Raw genomic sequence first — 22,813 nt, 5'->3', positions numbered from 1 at the left:
TTTTTCACATTATGTTCCATTATTAATTCATTTTCATATTTGTCCCTTATGATATTCACAAGATTGGAAAGTTTCTGTGATTTCTGATTTTTTTTAAAAAAAAAACCAACCTTTCCTTATTTTACCGTTTATTTGTAATCTGAGTTCAGATAGATCTATCTAATCTATTCTTTCTTCTTTTCAACAATGTGTCATGTTTTCTATTTTTCCCAAAATCTCTTCTAGCTTTTAGATTTCTTCTAGCAAAATCTCTCTTCTTTCCTTAGTTATTTCTATGGGCTTATTTGATACTCATTGTGTTCTTCATTTCCTTCTGGTTCTTGTTAATCTATGTGCTTTCTAACTTTGTCTTTTACAATAATTTATTTTCTTTCTCTGGTCCAGGTCTATGAAGGTGTTTCTAATCTTAATCTTACATTCTTTTGGAAAGCACTCAAGGTGGCTGGGTCTTTTCATCCCATTTCGCTATTTTCAAACCAATGTGTATTTATGTGATTGGTAGGTGAAGGTCTGATCTGCAGTCAGCACCTGGCAGCATTTTGCAGTCAACAGAGCTTTCTGTTCCTACATAAAATATAAACTATTTGAATACAATGTTTCTCATTTGGGTCCTGCTATGGAACTGAGGGTTTTTTTCTGAAACATTAGCAGTGCACAGTCCATTTCCTGTGCTGTAGTCTATCAATCATTGCTCTGCTTCACTGTGAGTTTCTAATCCAAATTTTCCATTTCCAATACAGACTCATGTCCAATGTTTTCATTAATGTCACCAACAATTATTATAACATACTTCTTTGGTTTTTGATTGATTGCTTGTTGCAATCCTTCATAGAATCTCTCAACTACTTCTTTACCTTTTATTCACTTGCTGTTAGAATTTTATTTTTGTCTGTATCATTTCTGCTTTAACAATATCCTTCTTTCCTTGGTTTCTACTGCAGATATTCCATGTTTCCTGTTTTCAATGAACTCAAAAACTGAAGATTTCAATCCAGTTATGTCATAATGCCTATACATATTTGATAAAAGCTCTTGCTGTTTTCCAGTAGACAAATAGTTACTTTCAGATATAGTGGTCTCCTTCTTCAACAACACAATTTTTTCTTGAGTTTTTTCAATGATTTTTTTTATTCTTTCTGGTGCCTCAGTAAACAGAATTGCAGCAACTTTAGCTATGACAGTCTGGCCATAGGTTCATACAGAGTATTCCCTGTTGGTGCTATGATTGCATCATTGCCAATAGCGAAATGGGATGGATTTTAAGATAGTCTTTACTCATCTTGCCACCATGCCACTGTTGGATTACTGTGGCATTATGCAAAGTTGATTTCTGACCCAACAATTCACCACATCCTGCTGACAATGCTGCTCAGAGTTTGTGACTGCTTTTTCATCCCTGTTTATCTCACTTTTATCACAGCCAAACTTCATAGCTGTAGTCCATCTCTCTATCAACCACCTGAGGACACAATCAATTTCTTCAAATTGAAGTATGTACATGGTATTTGTTTGCTTCAGTTGGACTAATTCTTTGTATTCTTTGACTTAAAAATATTGGCATTGAACTTATATTAAAACATCTGCAGTTAAATACACCAGTGCATTGATTGTATAATGAAACATTTTTCATCATAAATATAAGCAATATGCCTGGAAACCCTTATTTTTATACTATGGTAATTGTGATGCTAAACCAAATAAAAGGACAAATGTGTGCTGTATTAACAGAGGAACATTTATCCACACACAGTAGTTAAAATGGGAAAAAGAAAAGATGGAATGTCCCAAAGATGCATTTTCAAGAGACAAACTAGATTTTCTTTGGGAGTTTTTTGGAACATATTTTGCCTCTCATCCAAGAAACTTCTTAGAACTTTTCAAGGAAAAAGAAAAAAAAGTTCAGTTGCCTCTTGAAAAAGCACATTTGGGACAACCCTGACTTGAATTACTGAGAATCTCCATAGATGAAAGGTGGAATGTTAAGAACATATCAGGATAAGTTATAAAAATTATCTTGGAAGTACAAGATAGAATTAAATAGATAATGCTATAAATAAGCAGTTTTCTACATTTCTGGTGATTAACCATGTGTACGTATTGAGATTATTAAAAGCGACAAGTTATGTCAAGTCTAAGACCAATGAATTAATTACACATTCTGAGAAAGTAGATTATTGTTGGGAGAGAAAGGAGATAAAAAGGAAGCCAGGAAAGGTTAATAAAAAGCTGAGGGAGGGTACTGCATAAAGTGTCAATGAGGTGTAACACACAAATATTCTTGTACATAATAGGGAATAGCCATGTAATAATTTCATAAGCCGCTTGAGATCTATATTTAATCTGTGTGAAATCATATTGACTTTTCTAATAGATCTTATCTCATGTTTTTTACAGTCTAATCAGTGGTTCCCAAAGTGGGGACTACCTCCCACAGGGGGGCAATTGGATTTATAATGGGGGCGATTGGAACCTTGTTTAAACCAAGTTAATGGCCTTTTAGGCTTCCTCAGTGTGAGTAGTTCACTTTTTGAATAATAAGAATGATATGTTACGGGGAGGGGGGGGGCTCAAGGTTTTAGAGATGCTTAGGTGGGGCCTGGCCAAAAAAAGGTTGGGAACCACTGGTCTAATCAGTCTTCATAATTTATTTTTTCAAATATCTTCACTTTCAGAACATTTTATGATTTTGATATTTCCCTAAAAGCTGTTGGGTTTTGCCATTTCTGATCTCAGATTTTGTCCATTTCTTCTGTACGTACAAATTGACTGATTAGCTAAAATAAATTACAGTGACAGACTGCTGAATCTGAGAGATCATATTATTAGGTTTTTAAGTAATGTTGCCAGAGCAACTTGTTCAAGATTTTGCTCATATACCTGTCACATCACGGCAGTCTGTTGCTGATTAGTATATTTTTAAGATTAGAAAGTTGCTGGTAAGCAATAAAGATCTACCACTTAAGTCACATTTATCTTTTATTTTTAGTTCACAAAACAACACCATCCATCACCCTCATTTTTTCCCCTGCAAATTGTAAATGTACTTGGTCAGCATTGCTTTTTATTTACTATTTAATGTTATCCTAGAGATTCTTCACTTTCTATTTTCCTTTTCATAATGAGCACTTCTAAATCTTTTTTATTTTTAACTAACAAAACAGTGCTGTCTTCCTATTTCAAACCAATAGTCCTAGCTTTTTATTTTAATTCAGTTGTCATCACTATTGCTCCTGAAATTCTTTTATTATAAAATTAGACTTGACTCATACTTTTTGATATCTATTTCTTCAAGTTCAGTTCATTGGAAAGATTCTTCAGAGGAATAATTACTTCTGATATATACAATAAATTTATCTATCTAGTGGCATGATAGACACAAGCAGTAGTTTTGCTACGGTCAATAGAAGCAAAATATACCTTATATACCATATTTTTCGGTGTATAAGATGTACCTTTTTACCTCCAAAAAGTGGGGCAAAAAGTGGGAGCGTCTTATATATCGAATGTGGCTTGGGGGGGAGTTGGCTCGTGGTCAGCAGACTGCCAAATAAGATGAAAAAAACTAAAGACATTTGATAACATTGGAATGTTTTTGTAAGCTTTTCTTGTGGAAAACCTGATGCAACCCAGCTTCACCCAGACTCTACCTCCAGCGGCCCCCAGGTAAATTGAGTTTGAGACCCCTGTTCTAAAGAGACAAAATATTTTAGTTTCTATCCCATTCCCAAACCATTCCATTCTTCGCAGAGGGTAATAGTGAAAATGTTGTGAGTGATCCTTGTCCACCTCAGGTCATGCCTGATTCTGAAGATAAGCCAGGCCCCTCGGGGTACCCTGGGCCGGGGGGGGGGCTGCTAGAGGAAGCTGAGAGCAAGAGTGAGACAAACAGTGACTGGAGAGAGTCTGAGGGGGCTGATGTGGCAATGGGAGATTGGTCTCTGTCAGATAGTGGGGAAGACATATTAGTGGAAAATAGTTGGATTAATTCACACTATAGAAGAATAGCTAGCAGGCGAGAGATCCAGAGTAAAAGGTTTAGCCTTAGCTCTTTGGGGTGTGATGTCACTTCCAGGCAATATAAAGGAAGGTTTGTGGGAAATAGGGGCGTGGACTCTCAACATTCGTTCCATGAAGAGCCGAGAAACTGTAGTGTGCTTGAAAAGAAGTCCTAAAAATCATGATCTCTGTCTCCAAAGACATTCTGTCCTGGTTTTCTTTGTTAGCAAAAGTATTCAGTAAGCTACTGCCTATGTTTTGAATAATTAGATGGGGGTTATCTAAGGAATGTGATGATTTGGCATGCTTCCCAGACCCAAAGTCAAAGCTGGTTTAGATGAGATAGAATTCTGCTTCTATGTTACTTTTAAACTATGCATTGCATTCATGTATCCTGTTTGAGTGAAATAAAGAGTTACTTTTATTACTAAGAAGTGATTTTCTGGGAATTGGAATTTATCAGAAGCCCGTGAACAGAACAGAAAGAGCATGCAAATGGGTAATAGCTGGGAACATTGTTAGCACCAGTTAGAGCTGGAAAGAAACTTATTCAGAGAAAGTCAGAGCAATGAAAACAACTCTGAAAAGTCTTAGGGCTTGGAAAACATTCTTTGCAGAGAGAAACAATGAAAGAGCCTGGGTGGGGAAAGGGGAGCCAGGGTGGCGCAGTGGGTAGAGTGCAGTACTGCAGGCCACTAAAGCTGACTGCTAGATCTGTAGGTCAGCAGATCAAATCTCATCATCGGCTCAAGGTTGACTCAGCCTTCCATCCTTCCGAGGTGGGTAAAATGAGGACCCGGATTGTGGGGGCAATATGCTGGCTCTGTTAAAAAGTGCTATTGCTAACATGCTGTAAGTCGCCCTGAGTCTAAGGAGAAGGGCGGCATAAAAATCGAATGAATAAATAAATAAATAAATATTCAGAGTATAAGACGCACCCAAATTATCAGCCTCTTTTAGGAAGGAAAAAGGTGCATCTTATGCTCTGAAAAATACAGTATATAAATTTTGTTAGTATATTAACTATCTTTAGAAAATAGTAAGTCATCATTTTTTCCTTTATATACATGTATATTCGCCTCAATAGTTGTTTTTAGTATTGGATTATTGTCATATACTATTTTATTACTGTTGTTAGCCGCCCCGAGTCTGCGGAGAGGGGCGGCATACAAATCCAATAAATAAATAAAATAAATAGATGAAACATGGAAGATAACTATACGAAAGCAGTACTGCAAAGCTAACTGCAACATTATGTTTCTTAATGCCAGAGACTAGAAGTTACCAATAAGAGATGGTAATTATCATAATTTTCTGCAGTGAATCTGAGACATCCATCTATCAACACACAGGATTTTATGTTAAATAGACAATTTTTATGATATGGCAAGTCACTCAAGCCTTATTTCCAAAAAAAGATTCACATTCAAGTATTAACCACAAATTCTAAAAAGAGAAAAGCAAGATTTATTACTCAAAATAATGCAATTCCTAAACAACAGCGCCACCCAAAGGTTTGTAAATCATTAATCTACAACCCAACACAGAAATATTTGACTAATTATCCTAAACTATACCACCTAGGGACCATTACTGATTAGTACACAGATGGTCATGAGATAACCTGATTATTTTAAAAAGTAAATTGCAATGATTATAAATTCATTAATGGACCATGCTTACAATCTTTTACAATTAAAACATTCATACATACATTTTCAGAACTGTATAAAATATTGCATTAAAATGTAAAGGATAGCATATGACGCCACCAAATGCTGTAAAAGCAAATAATTTAAAGTAATATAAATTATTATGGACCAGTTCCAAAGCCAGTTTCTGAAGACAGTGTTGTGGCCCGTCCACATCCCGCTCAGCTGATCATGGATTCTGACGATTGAGAGATGGGTTTGGGTTGGTATTTATTTATTTTAATTATTTATTACTTGGATTTCTATGCCGCCCTTCTCTGTAGACTCAGGGCAGCTTACAAAGTGAGAACAATACAAAGACATACGAGAAACCCATTAGTTAAAACTAATCTGAAATTTTGTCTAAAAACCCACACTCATATGTATGGCTAGAGCAAAGTACTAGTTTTTATCCTAGGCCAGTGTACTTGGTACCCGAGTCTGATAGCGAAGATGTCGAAGGGGATGTGGAGTCATAGGCTAAAAGCCAACCATGGCCTGTAGAACCTCCAGAGATGCCCATGAGTGGCTCAGGAGAAAAGGAAGACCGCTTCTCAATGCAAGGGTTCGCAGAAGTGTCACAAGACAGGAGTGGTTGAGGAGGAAGTGGTCTCTATGTGAATAGATCTCTAGAACACTTGGCCATGACCTTTGGCTACTTAAGGGTGAGTGTCGTGACAAGTGATTGAGAAAGTCAATGTTCAATATGAGAGCTGGATGACCGGATTGTGAATGGGGTCTCTTTCTGTGACTTACAAATTAAGAAACCGAAAACTGTGTCTTCAGACTGCCTGCCAATTCAGTGTGAGTCATGTTAATTAGAGAATGAAACAAAGAAAACTATTTGGGGAGTTTTTAGCTTTCTGCCCGAGACTTTAATTAAAAATTGCTACAGAAACAGACTGATTCTTGCTCTTTCCGAGATATTTTATACATTTAAACTTTTAGCTAATACACTATTAGAAATTATATACTTAAAACTTGTCACCTGTGTGTGTGTAGACCTATTTCTATGGAGGCTCATCATCGGAACAGAACAGATAGCATCATACCTGAATGGGATTTTAAAAAGAGAGAAACTAGAATAATGTGTGTATGGATCCTGTTGGTTAAAAGTTGCAATCATAGCAGCACTGCAAGAATGGGAAACCAAGACCTCTTAATGTTATCCATTAGCCTGTTTTAGTAAGGGAGTCTGAATACAATAGTTCCTCAATATCGCAAGGAACCAGAGGATTCTTATTTTTGGTTTAGCTGTCACTCTGTGACCTCCTTTCTCTTATGTAACTGAATTCCATCACCAATTTATGCAGGACAAATTAAAATATTGTGTATTGGGTCATTCCACTATATTCATTTGACATAGTAATTACAGAGAGATGAATTGAACATACCGGTACATGGTTTCTGCAATATACATTCTTTTCCCCTCCATGTTTTATTGACATACAATAATAGGGCCTTAGCTAACTAATACAGAGATATGGTACTTAAAATATAATATAGTACAGAAAAGGTATTGCATGAAAACGAAGAGAGATATTTGCAGCATTTCTAGAGACCCAGTAAAGACTACAGTTGATAAAGTACAATATGTTACTAGCACTATATTACCAATACAGAAAATGGAAAAAGTTTCACAAAGTAACATAGTTTAGAAAGTAACGTTAGTGCATTACTTTCAAAAAATATAGAACAAGAAAACTTAATGCAATTCATATCTTGTGGGATCAAATCTCTCTTCCACTGTAATTAACTGAAGTTCAGTTTTAGCACTGACACAAAAACTAAAATTAACCTAAGAAAAGAACTACCGGTATATTATTACCTGATTGCGGTCATGGATAAGACCTATATAATAGCTAAAATAATTTTGAGTGAAAACAAATAGAACAATTTGACTCAAAAATACCATTAAATTCCACATAAAAGGCCTGAATTAGATCATTGTTAATAATATGTTTTAGACACATCTGTTATTTGGTTTAAAAACAACAATTTGTACTCTATTTTAAGCACCTTTAGGTAAGATAAATATGACAAACTAACTTTAGATAAAATTAAGCCTTTCTTTATCCCTTTTATTTTTAAGGATTTTATACAACAGCAATATAGCTAATTATTTTACATTTTGCTAAAAACTCCATGCTTATCACACACTTCTAAAATTCCATGTAATAAATTTCTTTTATCTCCCATTACTATTAGTTTTCTCCCCGATTTTAATGGCAAAGCAAGACCAACATTTTCTTGTTCTGTATTTTTGTAATTTTTTAATTACAAAAATTATAGTACTTGATATTTATCCTTTTTTTCCTATATCTTCTCCTATTGGTATCTTACGGTTGGTTATATTACTTTGTTTGTATGTACATTTGAAATCTTCTGTACCAGAGACAAATTCCTTGTGTGTCACAAAGAATATTCTATTTCTATTATATTCTTGCATCAGTAACATGTGATTGGTTCGGTTTAAAAAAAGCTAAGTAAGAAAAGGAACATAAGTGAAATGAATGATGATAAAGTGAGCATATAGAATAAATGCTGACTTTCCAGCTTCCATATGCAGGTCCAAAACACATTATAACAGGGATGCATACAATTGATTTCATTTAAAAACTGGGCAAAAACTCTTTGTCAACCCAATCTCAATTGGAATAGTTCCCTCTCAGAGAACGATTCTTTTTTTTAAAAAAAATAATTTTTATCAAGTATAAATATTAAAAAACATTAAGATAAAGACAAACATATAAACAAAACAACACAACATACTTAAAAACACACATAACAACCTCTTTAACAATTCTACAGTATATTGCTTTAATGTTAGCTTTTCATCTATATATAGTTAAGTTATACTGCATTTCCTTTACAGCTGATTCTTTTGCCAGGCAAAGGAAAGTCAGGTTTTGTGACTGCGAACAAAGTGAAACATTCCTTGTTTATGGAAGCCCAAACATTTGCATATTAGGACCAGAAACAAAACCACAGTAATATTGGCTTTTCTTTTTTCGTTAAGAAAAGGTACTTTAAAAAAAAATTCTCAATGTATCTTGCCCAGCCTAATCCACTTCTAGAAATAGAATGTCCTAGAATCTTGAATCTTCTAGAACAGTGTTTTGGCCATCTCTAAAATCCTGAGGCCTCCCCACCACATGACATATAATTCTTATTATTCAAAAAGTTAACTACTCACCCGGAGGTAGCCTAAAAGGCCATTAGCTAGGTTTAAAACAAGGTTCCAATTGCCCCCATTAAAAATGAAATTGCCCCCCTGTGGGCCGTGGGCCCCACGTTAGGAACCAGGGTTCTAGAATATTGCCTAGAAAAAGCCCAAAAGAACTCAAAGGTCGAACCGCTTGCAGAGGTTCAACTATATAACCGTAACTGGGCAACGTTGCATTCATTTAATCTGAGAAAACCCAGTATAGCTCAAATAGCATTCCCATAACAGACCTAACATGGGATAGGATGCTACTATCTCCGACACCCAAGTATATCGTAGTTCAACTGATCAGAATTTGGTTCCAAATGCCTCCCTTAAATTATGATTTTTCATATTAGAAATTATTTCAAACGCGCCTTCTGTACCACGTTCTAATCCTCATATACTAGAGCAGGGGTAGGCAAACATGTGGACTTCAATTCCCAGAATTCCTGAGCTAGCATGATTGGCTCAGGAATTCTGGGAGTTGAAGTCCACAAGTCATAGGAAGAGCCAGGTTTGCCCATCCCTGTACTAGAGGCACGTGACTTTCTTCGTAACCATAGAGAGAAAGCTAGAGCGTCGGCCAGGCAGCCGAACCGATGAAAAGGGCGCAGGCGCGTTCTTTCGTTTGCAGTGCAGGGGGGATAGGAAGCCGAGCTGGTTCGTTGTTGCCGGTTGCGGACTCTGAAGTGGCTATCATGGCGCAGGTTTTGAACCTCAACAACGAAGTAAGCGTCCGACTGGGACCGTGGCCACATTGCCGGGCGGTAGCCTCCGGGGTTTAACGCGGTCCTTCGAGTTGGCAAGGAAGAAAAACTTCGGATACGAAACGTGGGCGGAAAGGGGTGTTGCTTCTCAATGGGTCTTTAGGCGTTCGGGTGACTTCTCTCCATTCAATACGCTTCAACTATAGCACAGGTCTTAAGTGTAAAACTAATGGACGCGCTGGCTTGGTGGTGGTGGAGAAAGTCCCCAAAAGAGTGGAAAGGGTCGGAGAGGAAAGAGTTTGTTATTCCAGGGTAACAATGGATGAAAGGGGATGCGGAAAATCCTAAGTGTGTAGCCCTTCCAAGCCATTTTAGATAGGGTCAGTGTGGATGTCTATGGAAGGGGGGGGGGGGTCCCTAAACTTAGCAACTTTTAAGACTTGTGAACTTCAACTCGCAGAATTCTCCAGCCAGCTATGGGTAGTACTCTGGGTAGTAGTAGTAATCACACGTGTGTAATAGCTTCCATCTGCCTGGAGACTGAGATTGTAGCTAATTGCCTGGCCACTCCCCTTGAAGCGGCACTTTTTTTGGGTTAGGAAGGATGCTGACTCCTGCTGGTCACTGTGTAAAATAATTTGCCATTCAATGGCTGGAACTGGATTCTGTTCTTGCTTTTGATAAATGCACTTAGCACAGGGATCCCCAAACGTTTTGGACCTCAAGGACCTCATAAGGTTTTAATTTTAAAGGCTGCGGACCACCAGATTCGTAACTGTAAATCCCATGGATCCTAATTCATAATTTTAAATCCCACAGGCCACTAATATGATTTTCTTAAAAAAAAAAAGATAAATACATTTGTTACTTAATGATCAGAGAACTTCCATTTTGTTAATATGAAATGTGCCTATTTAACGAAATTATAATTGCTTATTTAATCATAATAAAATCTTTAAAGGTTGTTTAATTGCAACAAAATTATTCAAGTAATTAAGTAATTATTACAAAATAATTGAAGTTTATTTGACTGTAACTTGCTCATGTTGGGAAAGTCAGTCCTATATTCCAGAGCTGTAGCTGTAGTCCCTCCTCTCCCCCTTTCATTCCTCTCCTTTCCTTCTCCTCTCCTCCCCTTTCTCTTCTTTTCTTATATTCTTTTTCCTTTCCCTTCTTTTCCTTCTTTTCCTTTCCCTTCTTTCCCTTTCTGTTTATCTTTCTTTTTCTCTCACATCCCCTTTCCTCTTCTTGCTTCCCTTCTTTCTCCTTCTTGGTCTATGGAGATTTTCTGGTACTCTGGGTAGGAGTAAGTCACCTGTGGGTAATAACTTCCATTTGCCTGGAGACTGAGATTGTAGCTCATTGCCTGGCTACTCCCCTTGAGACAGCACTTTTTTGGGTTAGGGAGGATGCTGACTCCTGCTGGTCACTGTGTAAAATAATTACAGTGGCCTTCAATGGCTGGAACTGGATTCTGGCCTTGCCTATGACAAATGCACTTAGCCAAGGGGTCCCCAACCTTTTGGACCTCATAAGGTTGTAATTTTAAGTGCCGCAGACTACCAGATTTGTAACTTTAATTCCCAGGGACCCTAATTCATAATTTTAAGTGGGGCAGACCACTAATATTTTTTTTTAAAGATAAATACATTTGTAGAATAATGATCAGAGAAGTTCCATTTTGTTAATATGAAATGCACCTATTTAATATAACAAAATTATAAATGCTTATTTGATTATAACAAAATCATAAATGCTTATTTAATCATAATAAAATCTTTAAAGGTTGTTTAATTGTAACAAAATTATTCAAGTCATTATTACAAAGTAATTGAAGGTTATTTGACTGTAGCTTGCTCATGTTGGGAAAGTCAGTCGCATATTCCACAGCTGTTCCTGCAGTCCCTCCCCTCCTCCTTTCTTTCCTCTTATTCCTTTCCTATCTTTTCCTTCTTTCCTTTATTTTCCTTTCCTTCTTTCCTTCTCTTTTCTCTTCTTTCCTTTTCTTCCTTTCCTTTCCTCTTTTTACTTCTTTCCTTTATTTTCCTTCCATCTCCTTGCCTTCCCTCTTTCTTCCCTTTCCTTCTTTCTGTTTATCTTTCCTTTCCTCTCCTCACATCCCCTTTCCTCTTCTTGCTTTCTGTTCTTTCTCCTTCTTGGTCTATGGACATTTTCTGGTACTCTGGGTAGGAGTAAGTCACCTGTGGGTAATAACTTCCATCTGCCTGGAGACTGAGATTGTAGCTAATTGCCCTTGAAAAAGCACTTTTTTGGGTTAGGGAGGATGCTGACGCCTGCTGGTCACTGTGTAAAATAATTAGCCTTCAATGGCCAGAACTGGATTCTGGCCTTACTTTTGATGAACGCACTTAGCACAGGGGCCCTCAAACCTTTTGGACCTCAGGGACCACAAGGTCATAATTTAAATGCTGCGGACCATCAGATTCGTAACTTTAAAGCCTTAATTCATAATTTTACGTCCTGCAGACCACTAATACGATTTTCTTTAAAAAAAACAACAACAACTACATTTGTAAAAGAATGATCAGAGAACTTCCATTTGGTTAATATGAAATGCACCTGTTTAATGTAGCAAAAGTATAAGTGCTTATTTCATTATAACAAAATATTTAAAGGTTATTTTAATTGTAACAAAATTATTCAAGTAATTATTACAAAATAATTGAAGTTTATTTGACTGTAGCTTGCTCCTGTTGGGAAAGTCAGTCTCATATTCCAGAGCTGTAGTTTTAGTCCCTCTCCTCTCCTTTTCCTTTCCTCTTCTTTCCTTTCCTCTTCTTTCCTTTTCTCTTTTTCCTTTCCTTCTTTCCTCTCCTCTTCTTCCTTTCTTTTCCTTTCCTTTCCTCTTTTTTCCTTCCCTTCTTTCCTTTTACCTTTCCTTTCATCTCCTTTCCTCTTTTTCCTTTCCTTTCTTCCTTTCCTATCCTATCCCCTTCTTTCCTTTCCTTCTCTCCTTCTCTTTCCTTTCCTTTCCTCTTCTCTTCCTTTCCTATCTGCTTCATTTTCTTCTTTCCTTTCCTCATCTTTTTTCCTCTTCTTTCCTTTTCTTTCCTCTTTTACCTTTTCTTTGTTTCCTTTTATCTTCTATCTTTTCCTTTCCTCCTTTCCTTCTCTTCTTTCCTTTCCTTCTTTCCATTCTTTCATCATTTTCTTTTCCTTTCCTTCTTTCTTTTTTCCTTTTCTTTCTTTCCCTTCTTTCCTTTCTTTCCCTTCCTTTCCTCTTCTTTCCTTCTTTCCTCTCCTTTGCTTCACCTGGGCACAGGAGCTCCTCCCAGATGACCAAAAGGCCTGTCCTGTGACTACCACAGCTCTAGAATATGGGTTCGGCTAATGGTGCGGCTGGAAATCTCCAGCATAGGAGATGGCACATGCAATGTGCAACTTTGCAGGTGGTGAAACATGCAAAAAGGAGAATAGCCCTTGCCGGCCAGAACAAAATAATGGTGCTGTTGGGGCGGGGGCGCTGCACAAGAGGGCCGAGGCCGGGATTGCCATAGCTGGAAGCTGCGGGAAGGAAGTGCTGCTTGTATTTGTGCGGCATCAGCATTCCATTATATTTACACAAGCTGGTGGTGTAAATAGCTCTCTTTATTTTACCATGAGTAAATTTGGAAGTTTGGCGAAATTCTTTGGCTGCAAAATAAAAGCAATAACAATCAGCTTTGAATTATTTTCAATTAAGAATAGGTAATTCAAACCTGGCTGCAATTTCTATTTTCTGTATGGGTATGTTTTCAATATTGAATTTAATGATTTTTTTTAAAATTACACTAAACTTCAGATAAAGGGTTATTCTGGAGGTGTTTTTGCTTCAGTTTTAAAGTTAAAATTAATAGAAGCCGGAAGATTTTCTTTTTACTTAAATAAGGTATCCTTTTGAATTTACATATGTAAGATTGAAGTGAGTGGATACAAAAGGAGATACATTTTAGGAAGTGTTGCCTCTGTCGACTCATCTGCAGATATTTCTTGAAAACATTGCTAGGTGGCAGCACAAAATAAGTAATGGATTTCTTCTCTTCTGTTAGTACTTGTATAATATTTCTTACAAATAAGTTAAATAACTTTGTTCGTTTGTGTAAATGACGGAGATGTAGATAAATATCTTATAGTTTTGAGAAATTATTAGGAACGGAATAAATACTTCAGCTTTGTTTCTTTTATAGATGCTTTTCTATAATTTTATCAGAATTGTAAGTTGATATACAGTGATCCCTCGATTTGCGCGTTCTCGATTAGCGCGAAACGCTGCAACGCGGTTTTTCAAAAAGTATTAATTAAAAAATAAGTCCACGTTTTTTTGCTATACCACGGTTTTTCCCACCCGATGACGTCATATGTCATCACCAAGAGTCACTTCTCTGTCTCTTTCTCTTTCTTTCCTGTCACTATGCTTCAATCATTTTCTCATTTCTCTTTTTTCTCCCCTTTTTTCTATCATTTCTCTCTCTCTTTCTTCCTCTCTCACACTCTCTTCCTCCCTTCTCTCTCCCCCCCTCCACTTGCCCACGAGAAGAAAAAAAGCAACCTCTGCCGGGCAGCTCCCCTTGTGCCCCCGCTTTGTGCCTGCCTCTTTTGGGGATTTCTTTTTGTTTTCTTTTTTGCGCTGGCGGCGGGAGCTGTTGGGGAGGGCTCTGCCGGGAAGGCCTCTCAGCTGCAGAGCCGAATGGGAGCGGAGGCAACAGCGGAGCCCGGCGCTGGGGCCATGCGAGGCTGTTCATCCAGGGGGGCGTGGACTGGCAAGTCGCCCTCCTTTCTCTCTCTTTCTCAAGATCGCTTGCCTATTGCAGCGAAGGAGGCGAAGCAAGGCTCCAAGCTGCAAAGCGGCAAGCGATCTTGGAGTTTCCCCTTTGCCTGGGCGGCGGGAAGACCAAGGGAAGGTTCCTTCAGCCGCCCAACACCTGATCCGCTCCACAGCGCGGCAGCAGCGAGGAGCCGAAGATGGGGTTTCCCCTTTGCCTTTACCCCATCTTCGGCTCCTCGCTGCTTCCGCGCTGCGGAGCAGATCAGCTGTTGGGCGGCTGAAGGAATCTTCCCTTGGTCTTCCCCGCCGCCCACACGCAAACTCCACCATCTGCGCATGTGCGGCCATGAAAAAAATGGCGCACATGCGCAGATGGTGGTTTTTACTTCCGCATCCAGTATAACGCGGAAATCGGTTAGCGCGGGAGGTCTTGGAACGTAACCCCCGCGCTAACCGAGAGATCACTGTATATCAGTGATGGCTAATCTTTTTCTTGTTTGTTTGTTTGTTTGTTTGTTTGTTTATTTATTTATTTATTTATTTATTTATTTATTTATTTATTTATTTATTAGATTTGTATGCCGCCCCTCTCCAAAGATTCAGGGCGGCTAACAACAATATAAAAAGACAATGTAAACAAATCTAATATTAAAAACGATCTAAAAAACCCCAATTTAAAAAACCACTCATACATACAAGCATACCAGGTATAAATTCTATAAGCCTAGGGGGAAGAGAAATTTCAATTCCCCCATGCCTGACGACAGAGGTAGGTTTTAAGGAGCTTGCGAAAGGCAAGGAGGATGGGGGCAACTCTGATATCTGGGGAGAGCTGGTTCCAGAGGGTCGGGGCCGCCACAGAGAAGGCTCTTCTCCTGGGTCCCACCAAACGACATTGCTTAGTCGACGGTACCCGGCGAAGGCCAACTCTGTGGGACCTAACCGGTCGCTGGCAGAAGGCGGTCCCGGAGATATTCTGGTCCGATGCCATGAAGGTCATAACCAACAATTTGAATTGTGACCGGAAATTGATCGGCAACCAATGCAGACTGCGGAGTGTTGGTGTAACATGGGGCATGCCTTGGGAAACCCATGATTGCTCTCGCAGCTGCATTCTGCACGATCTGAAGTTTCCGAACACTTTTCAAAGGATTACCTCAACCACCCCCCTCCCCAGACCTATATCCCCTATTTCTCCTCTTTTGGTTGCACCATATCTTCTAGGATAGACAGCAGCCCCAAAACTGCAGCTGTAGGTTGCTTGTTTTGTGATTCTGGTGTTGCAAGAAGCCCCGGAGCCATAGTGTGAAACCACAGCCACAGCAGTGTGATGCAAAACTGGAAAACCTGAGCTTTCCTAGTCCAGACCCAGTCAGTCATCATCTCCCTGCACTCCAGACCCCTGCTGTCCAGCATTTTTCCCTGTGGACCTTCATCCCACTGTTGATGAGACGTGTTTGAGCTGGTATTAAATATAAGGATAAAATATAAGCCAGGTGTTGGCCACGTGAGGCCTTCTTCCTCAGGCCTCGTGAGGAAAACACCATGTGCAACTTTGGGAAGAAAGTTTTGTGCATCCAGCAGCTGTCTTGCAAAGGTCTTGGCCAGCAATAGGAGCAACAAAATGGAAAAGGTCAACTAGAACAACAGTGACCACAGACTGGAGGGGCCGAACGAACGGGCCTTGAAGCGGGGGAATAGGTGGATGGATTGGATTTAAAGTTCCCCTGCAGCCAGAAATGTGGGCAGGCTGTGATGCCTGTCATTTTGGGGACCAGTGATAAGTTTCTTTGCTCAGTGCCACTGTGTTTTCAAATGGTCTCAATGAATGGTTATAACTCCAGAAAGATCTGAAGGTCATTTCTCTGGTTTAAAGCTCAAAAGTTTTTCCTCACAGTTCATTGAGGTTAACAGACTTTTTGTTTTTCATTCCGCAGCAATAAGATTGGAGTGTACTTAGCGGTTATAGAACAGCATGTTGCATTTTGAGTAGTCCTGATACCTATCTTGCTAGCTTCAGTATGAACTGAATTCTGAAACCTCATAGTTCATGTTATTTGTTTTTACTTCTTATTTCCAAGTTCCGATAAGATTTAATTTCCTTGTTTCTCTCTTTGTTACACTATCACTTCCTTACCCATCTAATCACAGGAACTTTACTCAGAAGCAGTCTCTTATTCCTATAACTTGTTAAGTAAATATATTTTTAAAAACAACTCTTAAATTATATCTATTTGATGTCACTGTATTTTCATAGTCTATTTTCTTATTGCCAAGAGTATATCAAAATCTACAGAAGAAAAAGATAGAGCAAACAATTTTAACAAAGACCAATCTTTTGAGGTGTATATTTTTAGAGTTCTGCTGTAGCTCCTAAGGTCATTTGCAACTATGTAGAGACAGTTTGAAGGTTCTTGACTTGAAGTTGTTTTTAAAAAATCACAATCCTGAGTACACAGGTTCTCTAGCCAATAGTCATAGTTCTTTCTTTTATCTAGGAGTATGAAGGCATTCAACTCATTGGTTTGAGTCTAGGCATCTGTGTATCCTTGTTAAATTTATTTGTAAGGATGTCTTATTCCTTATTACTGCTCCTCTTTTTATGCCTAAAGCATAGGTACAAGAGAAATCAACTTTCTAATCAATAAGGGCGTGAAATTAACTGTGTTTGTTTTTAGTGATTTTATAAAAAGGGCTTTATAATATGGAAGTTGCGCATTTTTGGTCTACATGGTTTGTGTATACTTTTTAGAATTGAAGTAAATAGAAACTAAGAGCAAAAATGTCACAACTGTAGATATTATCTATAATTTATGACTATCACAGCATTTGCTTTGCTAATTGCTACTTGTTTTGTTGTCTCTATATAGTTACATGGCCCTCTTTTCCTGGCTTTAAATCTGGCAGAAGAAAAGTTTTAAAAATTGGAATGTTACTTACCTAATAACTCTGTTCCTTGTATTTATGTCAGTGTATGCAAGGTCAAGAAATAGACTTGGCCACTGTTTCAATAATTAATCTCTCAATCTCTCTCTCTCACTCACTCACTCACTCACTCACTCACTCACCCTCCATCCATCATAGAATCTTGAAAGATTTTCTGTCTGCTCCATTTTACACCCAAGCAGCTTCAAAGCTATTTTGAATTTCTTTCCTTACAATTTTTTTCTTTCTCACAACCCAGTTATTTTTTCTGAAAGTCTTTCTTGAACTTTTTTTTTTAATGGGTCATTCATTCTTTCACCCTTTCCAAGGACAGGTCTACATTCATTGTTAATTTAAATACATTCTGGAACTTGAAAGTCAAATGGATTTATACATTGTAGATTTATAAATAAACAGCCTTCTTTCTCTTCTTTCCTGTTTTTAATGGGATTAGCAAACTTTGGCATGCAAAAGCGTGCACTTCTATCGCAATGCAAATAGGTGGGGAAGGTAAGTAGAACCCACCCCGGCTGGTAGACAGACATTTTTCAATTTCCAAATCTAAGGCAGAGTGTGAATGATTGGCCCAAAGTCATTCTGATAATTTCTCTGCTAAAGTGGTAATTAGAACTTGGCTCTCTACTTTTAACAATTACATTACAATGGCTCTTATGCATAACTTAAAAGTAAAATATTGGAAAGAAACTATTCTCTTCTCTCAGTCCTGTTTTGATTCTTTGGTAATACCACTAATAAGTTTATAATTACGAATGTAAGTTTATTAGTAAGAATTTCTGTACTGAATTGAACCATGCTTTTTTTTTTTCATTGTCTGAAAAATAATGTCAATGTTGTAAGCAATCTTTCTTTAAAGATTATGAAATTTCCAAGCTCAGGATCTCAGATGGAATTCAGGCAAACAGCATTTTGTCCTAGGAATCTTTCCAGCAGCTCTCCTTCAAGGTCAGATTGCCACATCATCAGCATCAGAACATTAAAGTCAAATTGTGATCAACATTTCAGGCATATTTGCTTTCAGCAAAAGCAAATTTAAAGTTGAAAATGCAAGCACAGTTAGGCATATTTGCTAAATGTTAAAATCGTTAAATGAGTGTGTGTCGCAGAATATTATCCCTATCCAACTCTTTAACTCTGAGCAGTTTGTATAAAATGTGTGTGGCTGGGCCACGTAGGCTAACTAGAAGTTGACAAAAATAAAACATGTGGCTTCTTACTTGGCCGGTGCAGAATTAAAATATGCAAGCTAGGTCATGGGAACTTGCTGTAGACTATATTTAAAATGTTTTTAGAATAGCTGTGATGAAAATGATGCTTATTCTATACTGATTTATCTACAGGTGTCAAGTATGAATTTAAAAGGCATCTGGCACAGTTGATCTATGATTATTATTCAGATCTGTCACCACAGATATCTCTCTAATTCAGTGTAACCAATCCTGAACTCCTGTGTGTAATTATTCCTTCTACAAGCTCCCTCTCCCTTTGCATCTGGCTCTTTGCCATCAAAAGATTGTTCTGATTTGCTTTAAGTTTGGCCTCTGGACTATTAATTAGTTTAGTATTCAAAATACACTTAATTCATGGTTTTCTAATTGGAATAAATAAACTTTTATATTTCATCCCCAAATGTTTTTCTAAAGGTAAACAATATTATTGGGATTCATGTAATCTTCCCACTTAACTTTCTTCCAGTGCCTGGGCATTTAGCTCAGTGTTCAGTATAACAGCCATTTGTCTTTGAAATTTAAACAAGATCAAGCCCAGGTTGGTACTTGAATTTTAAAAAATACAAACACAGAGTACACAAATTGGAATGGAAGGCAGGCAGAGGGAAGAAAGAAGAAAGGAGGAAATTGCAAACATCTTCCATACTGTGGCTGAGGAATGTAACCATTAGGTGTCAAAATCAAAAGGGGTCTTTATATTGGAAGATTCTAATTGTGTATATTGGAATAAGAATTTTCAATTCAATTGTGTAACCTCAATATAGTATTTCAAAGATATGTCCTATGCCATCATCAGTCCCTAACCCGAATACTTTGGTGACCAGAATTTATTTGTTTGTTTGTCTGTCTGTCTGTCTGTCTGTCTGTCTGTCTATCTATCTATTTATTTATTTATTTGATTTATATGCTGCCCCTCTCCGAGGACTTGGGGTGGCTTACAACATATAAAAACAGTAACAATGTCCTAAATCCAATATTAATATAAATTAACTAGTCTAAAATTCAAATTTGTTAAAACACAATTATTCTCATTCATACAATCAAGCATGCATTCCATTCATTGGCCAGGGGCTAGTTATCTAGTGCCCCCAAGCCTGTAGGCACAAATGGGTCTTCAAGTTATTGCGGAAGGCAAGGAGGGTGGGGGCAGTACGAATCTCTGGGAAGAGTTGGCTCCAGAGGGCCAGGCCCCCCATAGAAAAATGCTCTTCCCCTAGGCCCCGCCAAGCAGCATTGTCTAGTTGACGGGACCCGGAGAAGGCCAACTCTGTGGGACCTGACAGGTCGCTGGGGCTCATGCAGCAGGAGGCGGTCCCACTAGTAATCCGGTCCGATGCCATGTAGGGCTTCGGTGAAACATTTTCACTTAAGAGTTTAACAAGCAAACATTTGATGGTACAGTGGTACCTCATCATACGAACTTAATTGGTTCCAGGAGGAGGTTCGTAAGGTGAAAAGTTCGTAAGATGAAACAATGTTTCCCATAGGAATCAATGTAAAAGCAAATAATGCGTGCAAATCCTTCAGGAAAATCCCAAACTTTAGAAGGGAGGCGAACAGAGGGCAGGGAGGAGCAGCTAAAGGGGACGGGTAGAAGAAGCAAGGCTAGGCTAAAGGGTGAGTGGGAAGTAAGTAAGGCAAGGGGGCGCCCCTCCCTTTTCTTTCTTAAAAAGACACAGTTTCAGTGCCTTTGCAAGCATGCAAAATCTTTACTCCTCCAAGCTGCCCCTCCCTTTTCTTAAAAAGACACGTTTCAGTGCCTTTGCAAGCATGCAAAATCTTTACTCCTCCAAGCTGCCCCTCCCTTTTCTTTCTTCAAAAAGGGAAAAAAAGAAACCCCTTCATCCCAGCAGCAGCTGCTTGGGTTCGTAAGGTGAAAATAGTTCGGAAGAAGAGGCAAAAAAATCTTAAACACCAGGTTCGTATCTTGAAAAGTGCGTTAGAAGAGGCGTTCGTAAGATGAGGTACCACTGTATTTGGGGGACACTGAGTACTATTTTTTGAACAAATTTTTGAATTGTTTTGAAAATTACAACTAAGCCTATTTTAAACTTACACTAAAGTGGAATGTGTATTACTGATTACCAGATGGATGAAGCTGGTGCTGTAGGGAAAATTCCATTTCAGGTAAGAATACAGGTCAAGATAAGTTTCACTGCTGATCTCCAGGAGGTGGATGGGGGAACATTCACTTTCAATCTTGGCTCTGCTTTAGAAAATAAAAGTTATGGCCTAGTCCAGTGATGGTGAACCTATGGCACATGTGCTGGAAGTGGCATGCAGAGCTAATTCTCCGGGCATGCTAGCCGTCTCCTGTTGCTCTTCTGGCTTCCTGCACACCCATGCCTGCCAGGTGGTCTTTGCATGTGTGGGAGCACCGTAAACCAGAAGAGCAGCTCACTGATATGCATGCACTTAAGACTGCAACTTTGTTTTACATTATGACCAACTAACATTCATTGTTATTATATACCTATTAGATTAATACTACTGTGAAATTTTCCTAGATTTTGGGAATTTTAGCTTGGTTTTAAAGACAAAAATTCTGATATGGGAGAGATGACTTAACTTGATAACACTTGTCATATTTTTATTCCATAGTGGCTTAAACTATTTATACCTTTATTAAGATCTTTTTCCCCATTTGGTCAAACTTTCCAAATAACATCTTACATTTTTGGCTGTGGGTTAGCTTAAATTGGATGTCTTTTCTCTGTTCAACTTAAAAACAAACCCCCAATGCAGCCAAGCATAACATTTTATTCTAATGCAATATTTCTTTCCAATATTTGCCACCCCATACAAGGTCTTTACAATGTATAAAATTTGGACATGATTCAGAGATGGTTTTTAAAATATAATTTATATTTTAATATTAAAAATATTAAAAAATTATGTGTGTGTGTGTGTGGTTACATATTTTTGCTGACAAGTGAAAAGGAAGGGAGCCTTCCTTTTCAACAGAAAGTCAAATGGATGGTACCTCTACTTAAGAACTTCATTTGTTCCATGACCAGGTTCTTAAGTAGAAAAGTTCTTTAGAATCAATTTTCCCCATAGGAACCAATGTAAAAGCAAATAATGCTTGCAAACCCATTAGGAAAGAAAAGCTCAGAATTTGGGTGGGAGGAGGAGGAGGAAGAAGAGGAGGACGACGGTTGCTGCTGAAGGAAGAAGGTGAGCTGAGGGGAATAAAAAAAAATCCAAAACGTTAAGGCTTAAAAAGACTCTGAGGTGGCGAGGAGGAGCACCCGCTTCCCATATACCCAGCGTGAAGCTGCCTCCCATACACTGCGCCAGAGAGAGAAACCCAGGCGGGCGAGACGGGGGAACCTCCCGCTTTTTTGACCGAAAGGCAGTGGCTGTTGCTGCTGTTAACTGCTTCCTCTTCCTTCCCATGCTGAAGGGCTCCCCTCTTCTTTCGCTCGCTTGCTTTGTAGCCAGCACCTTTCCTTCACTGTGGTGATTCCTTGGTTTGGCTGAAGCCGAGTTGATTCGGCCGGGGCAAAATGCCTCCTTTTGCCTTTCCACGCCCAGATGCTCCAGGAGGTAACCTCGCGCCGTGTGTGTGGGAGGCAGCATGAGGGAGTCACCACAGTGAAGTGGTTTATTCTGTCTACAAGCGCCTAGAGAAAGGAAAACGCTTCGTTCGCTCTGGGCTGCCAAAGCCTCCTTAAGCGCCACCAAAAGTCTCCTCTGGAAGCCCAAAAAAGTCTGAGATGGCCAGGATTAAAGGGGGAATGGCTGGAAACTGGCTGGGCCTTCGTGCCACTCTCAAATTTCCTGGAAATTTTTCCAGGCTCGGGTTCTTGAGTAGAAAATGGTTCTTAAGAAGAGGCAAAAAAATCTTGAACACCCGGTTCTTATCTAGAAAAGTTCTTAAGTAGAGGCGTTCTTAAGTAGAGGTACCACTGTGTGTGTGTGCACGCGCAGAGAGCCTCCAGGCGGCGGCGGAAGCTGTTTTCGCCTCCCAACGCATTGAATTATTGGATGTGAGCACTCGCGCATGCGCGAAAGCACACGCCCATACTTTTTCATCACCGAAGGAAAAAAAGCTTCGCCATCACTGTCCTAGACACTTTTTATTTTTAAAAAATATAGTAGGGTTGCTCTTAGTGTAATTATTAAATATTTGCCGTTCTAGTGTATTGTGTGTTTATTTATTTTACTTATTTATTTGTTTTTCTGTGCAAGAGAAAAATGGAGAGTATATTTGATTCTCAAGAAACTGATTATTTTTTAAGTTGTATAGAATGTATTTTTGGCTGAGTAAG

The 22,813-nt window shown here is 38.6% G+C and overlaps 1 protein-coding gene and 1 long non-coding RNA gene across 2 annotated transcripts in view; one reads left to right on the top strand and one right to left on the bottom strand.

Moving 5' to 3' along the window:
• The window catches only part of LOC139158976 (uncharacterized), a 37,004-nt gene extending 27,945 nt beyond the window's left edge, over positions 1–9,059 (bottom strand). The window contains exons 1-2 of the long non-coding RNA XR_011557781.1: positions 8,884–9,059; positions 6,676–6,739 (exon numbers count right to left, since the gene is read on the bottom strand). This is a non-coding gene — a long non-coding RNA (uncharacterized lncRNA). The remainder of the gene's footprint in view (positions 1–6,675; positions 6,740–8,883) is intronic.
• Positions 9,060–9,447: 388 nt separating this feature from the next.
• Positions 9,448–22,813, top strand: part of SRFBP1 (serum response factor binding protein 1) — a 52,751-nt gene continuing 39,385 nt past the window's right edge. Inside the window, exon 1 of the mRNA XM_070742867.1 lies at positions 9,448–9,623. Within this exon, the coding sequence (XP_070598968.1) occupies positions 9,495–9,623 (129 nt within the window). The 5' untranslated portion in view covers positions 9,448–9,494. The remainder of the gene's footprint in view (positions 9,624–22,813) is intronic.

Source organism: Erythrolamprus reginae, chromosome 2, assembly GCF_031021105.1.
Source record: "Erythrolamprus reginae isolate rEryReg1 chromosome 2, rEryReg1.hap1, whole genome shotgun sequence".
Lineage (NCBI taxonomy): Eukaryota > Metazoa > Chordata > Lepidosauria > Squamata > Dipsadidae > Erythrolamprus > Erythrolamprus reginae.
This window is presented reverse-complemented; position numbering and strand designations above follow the sequence as displayed.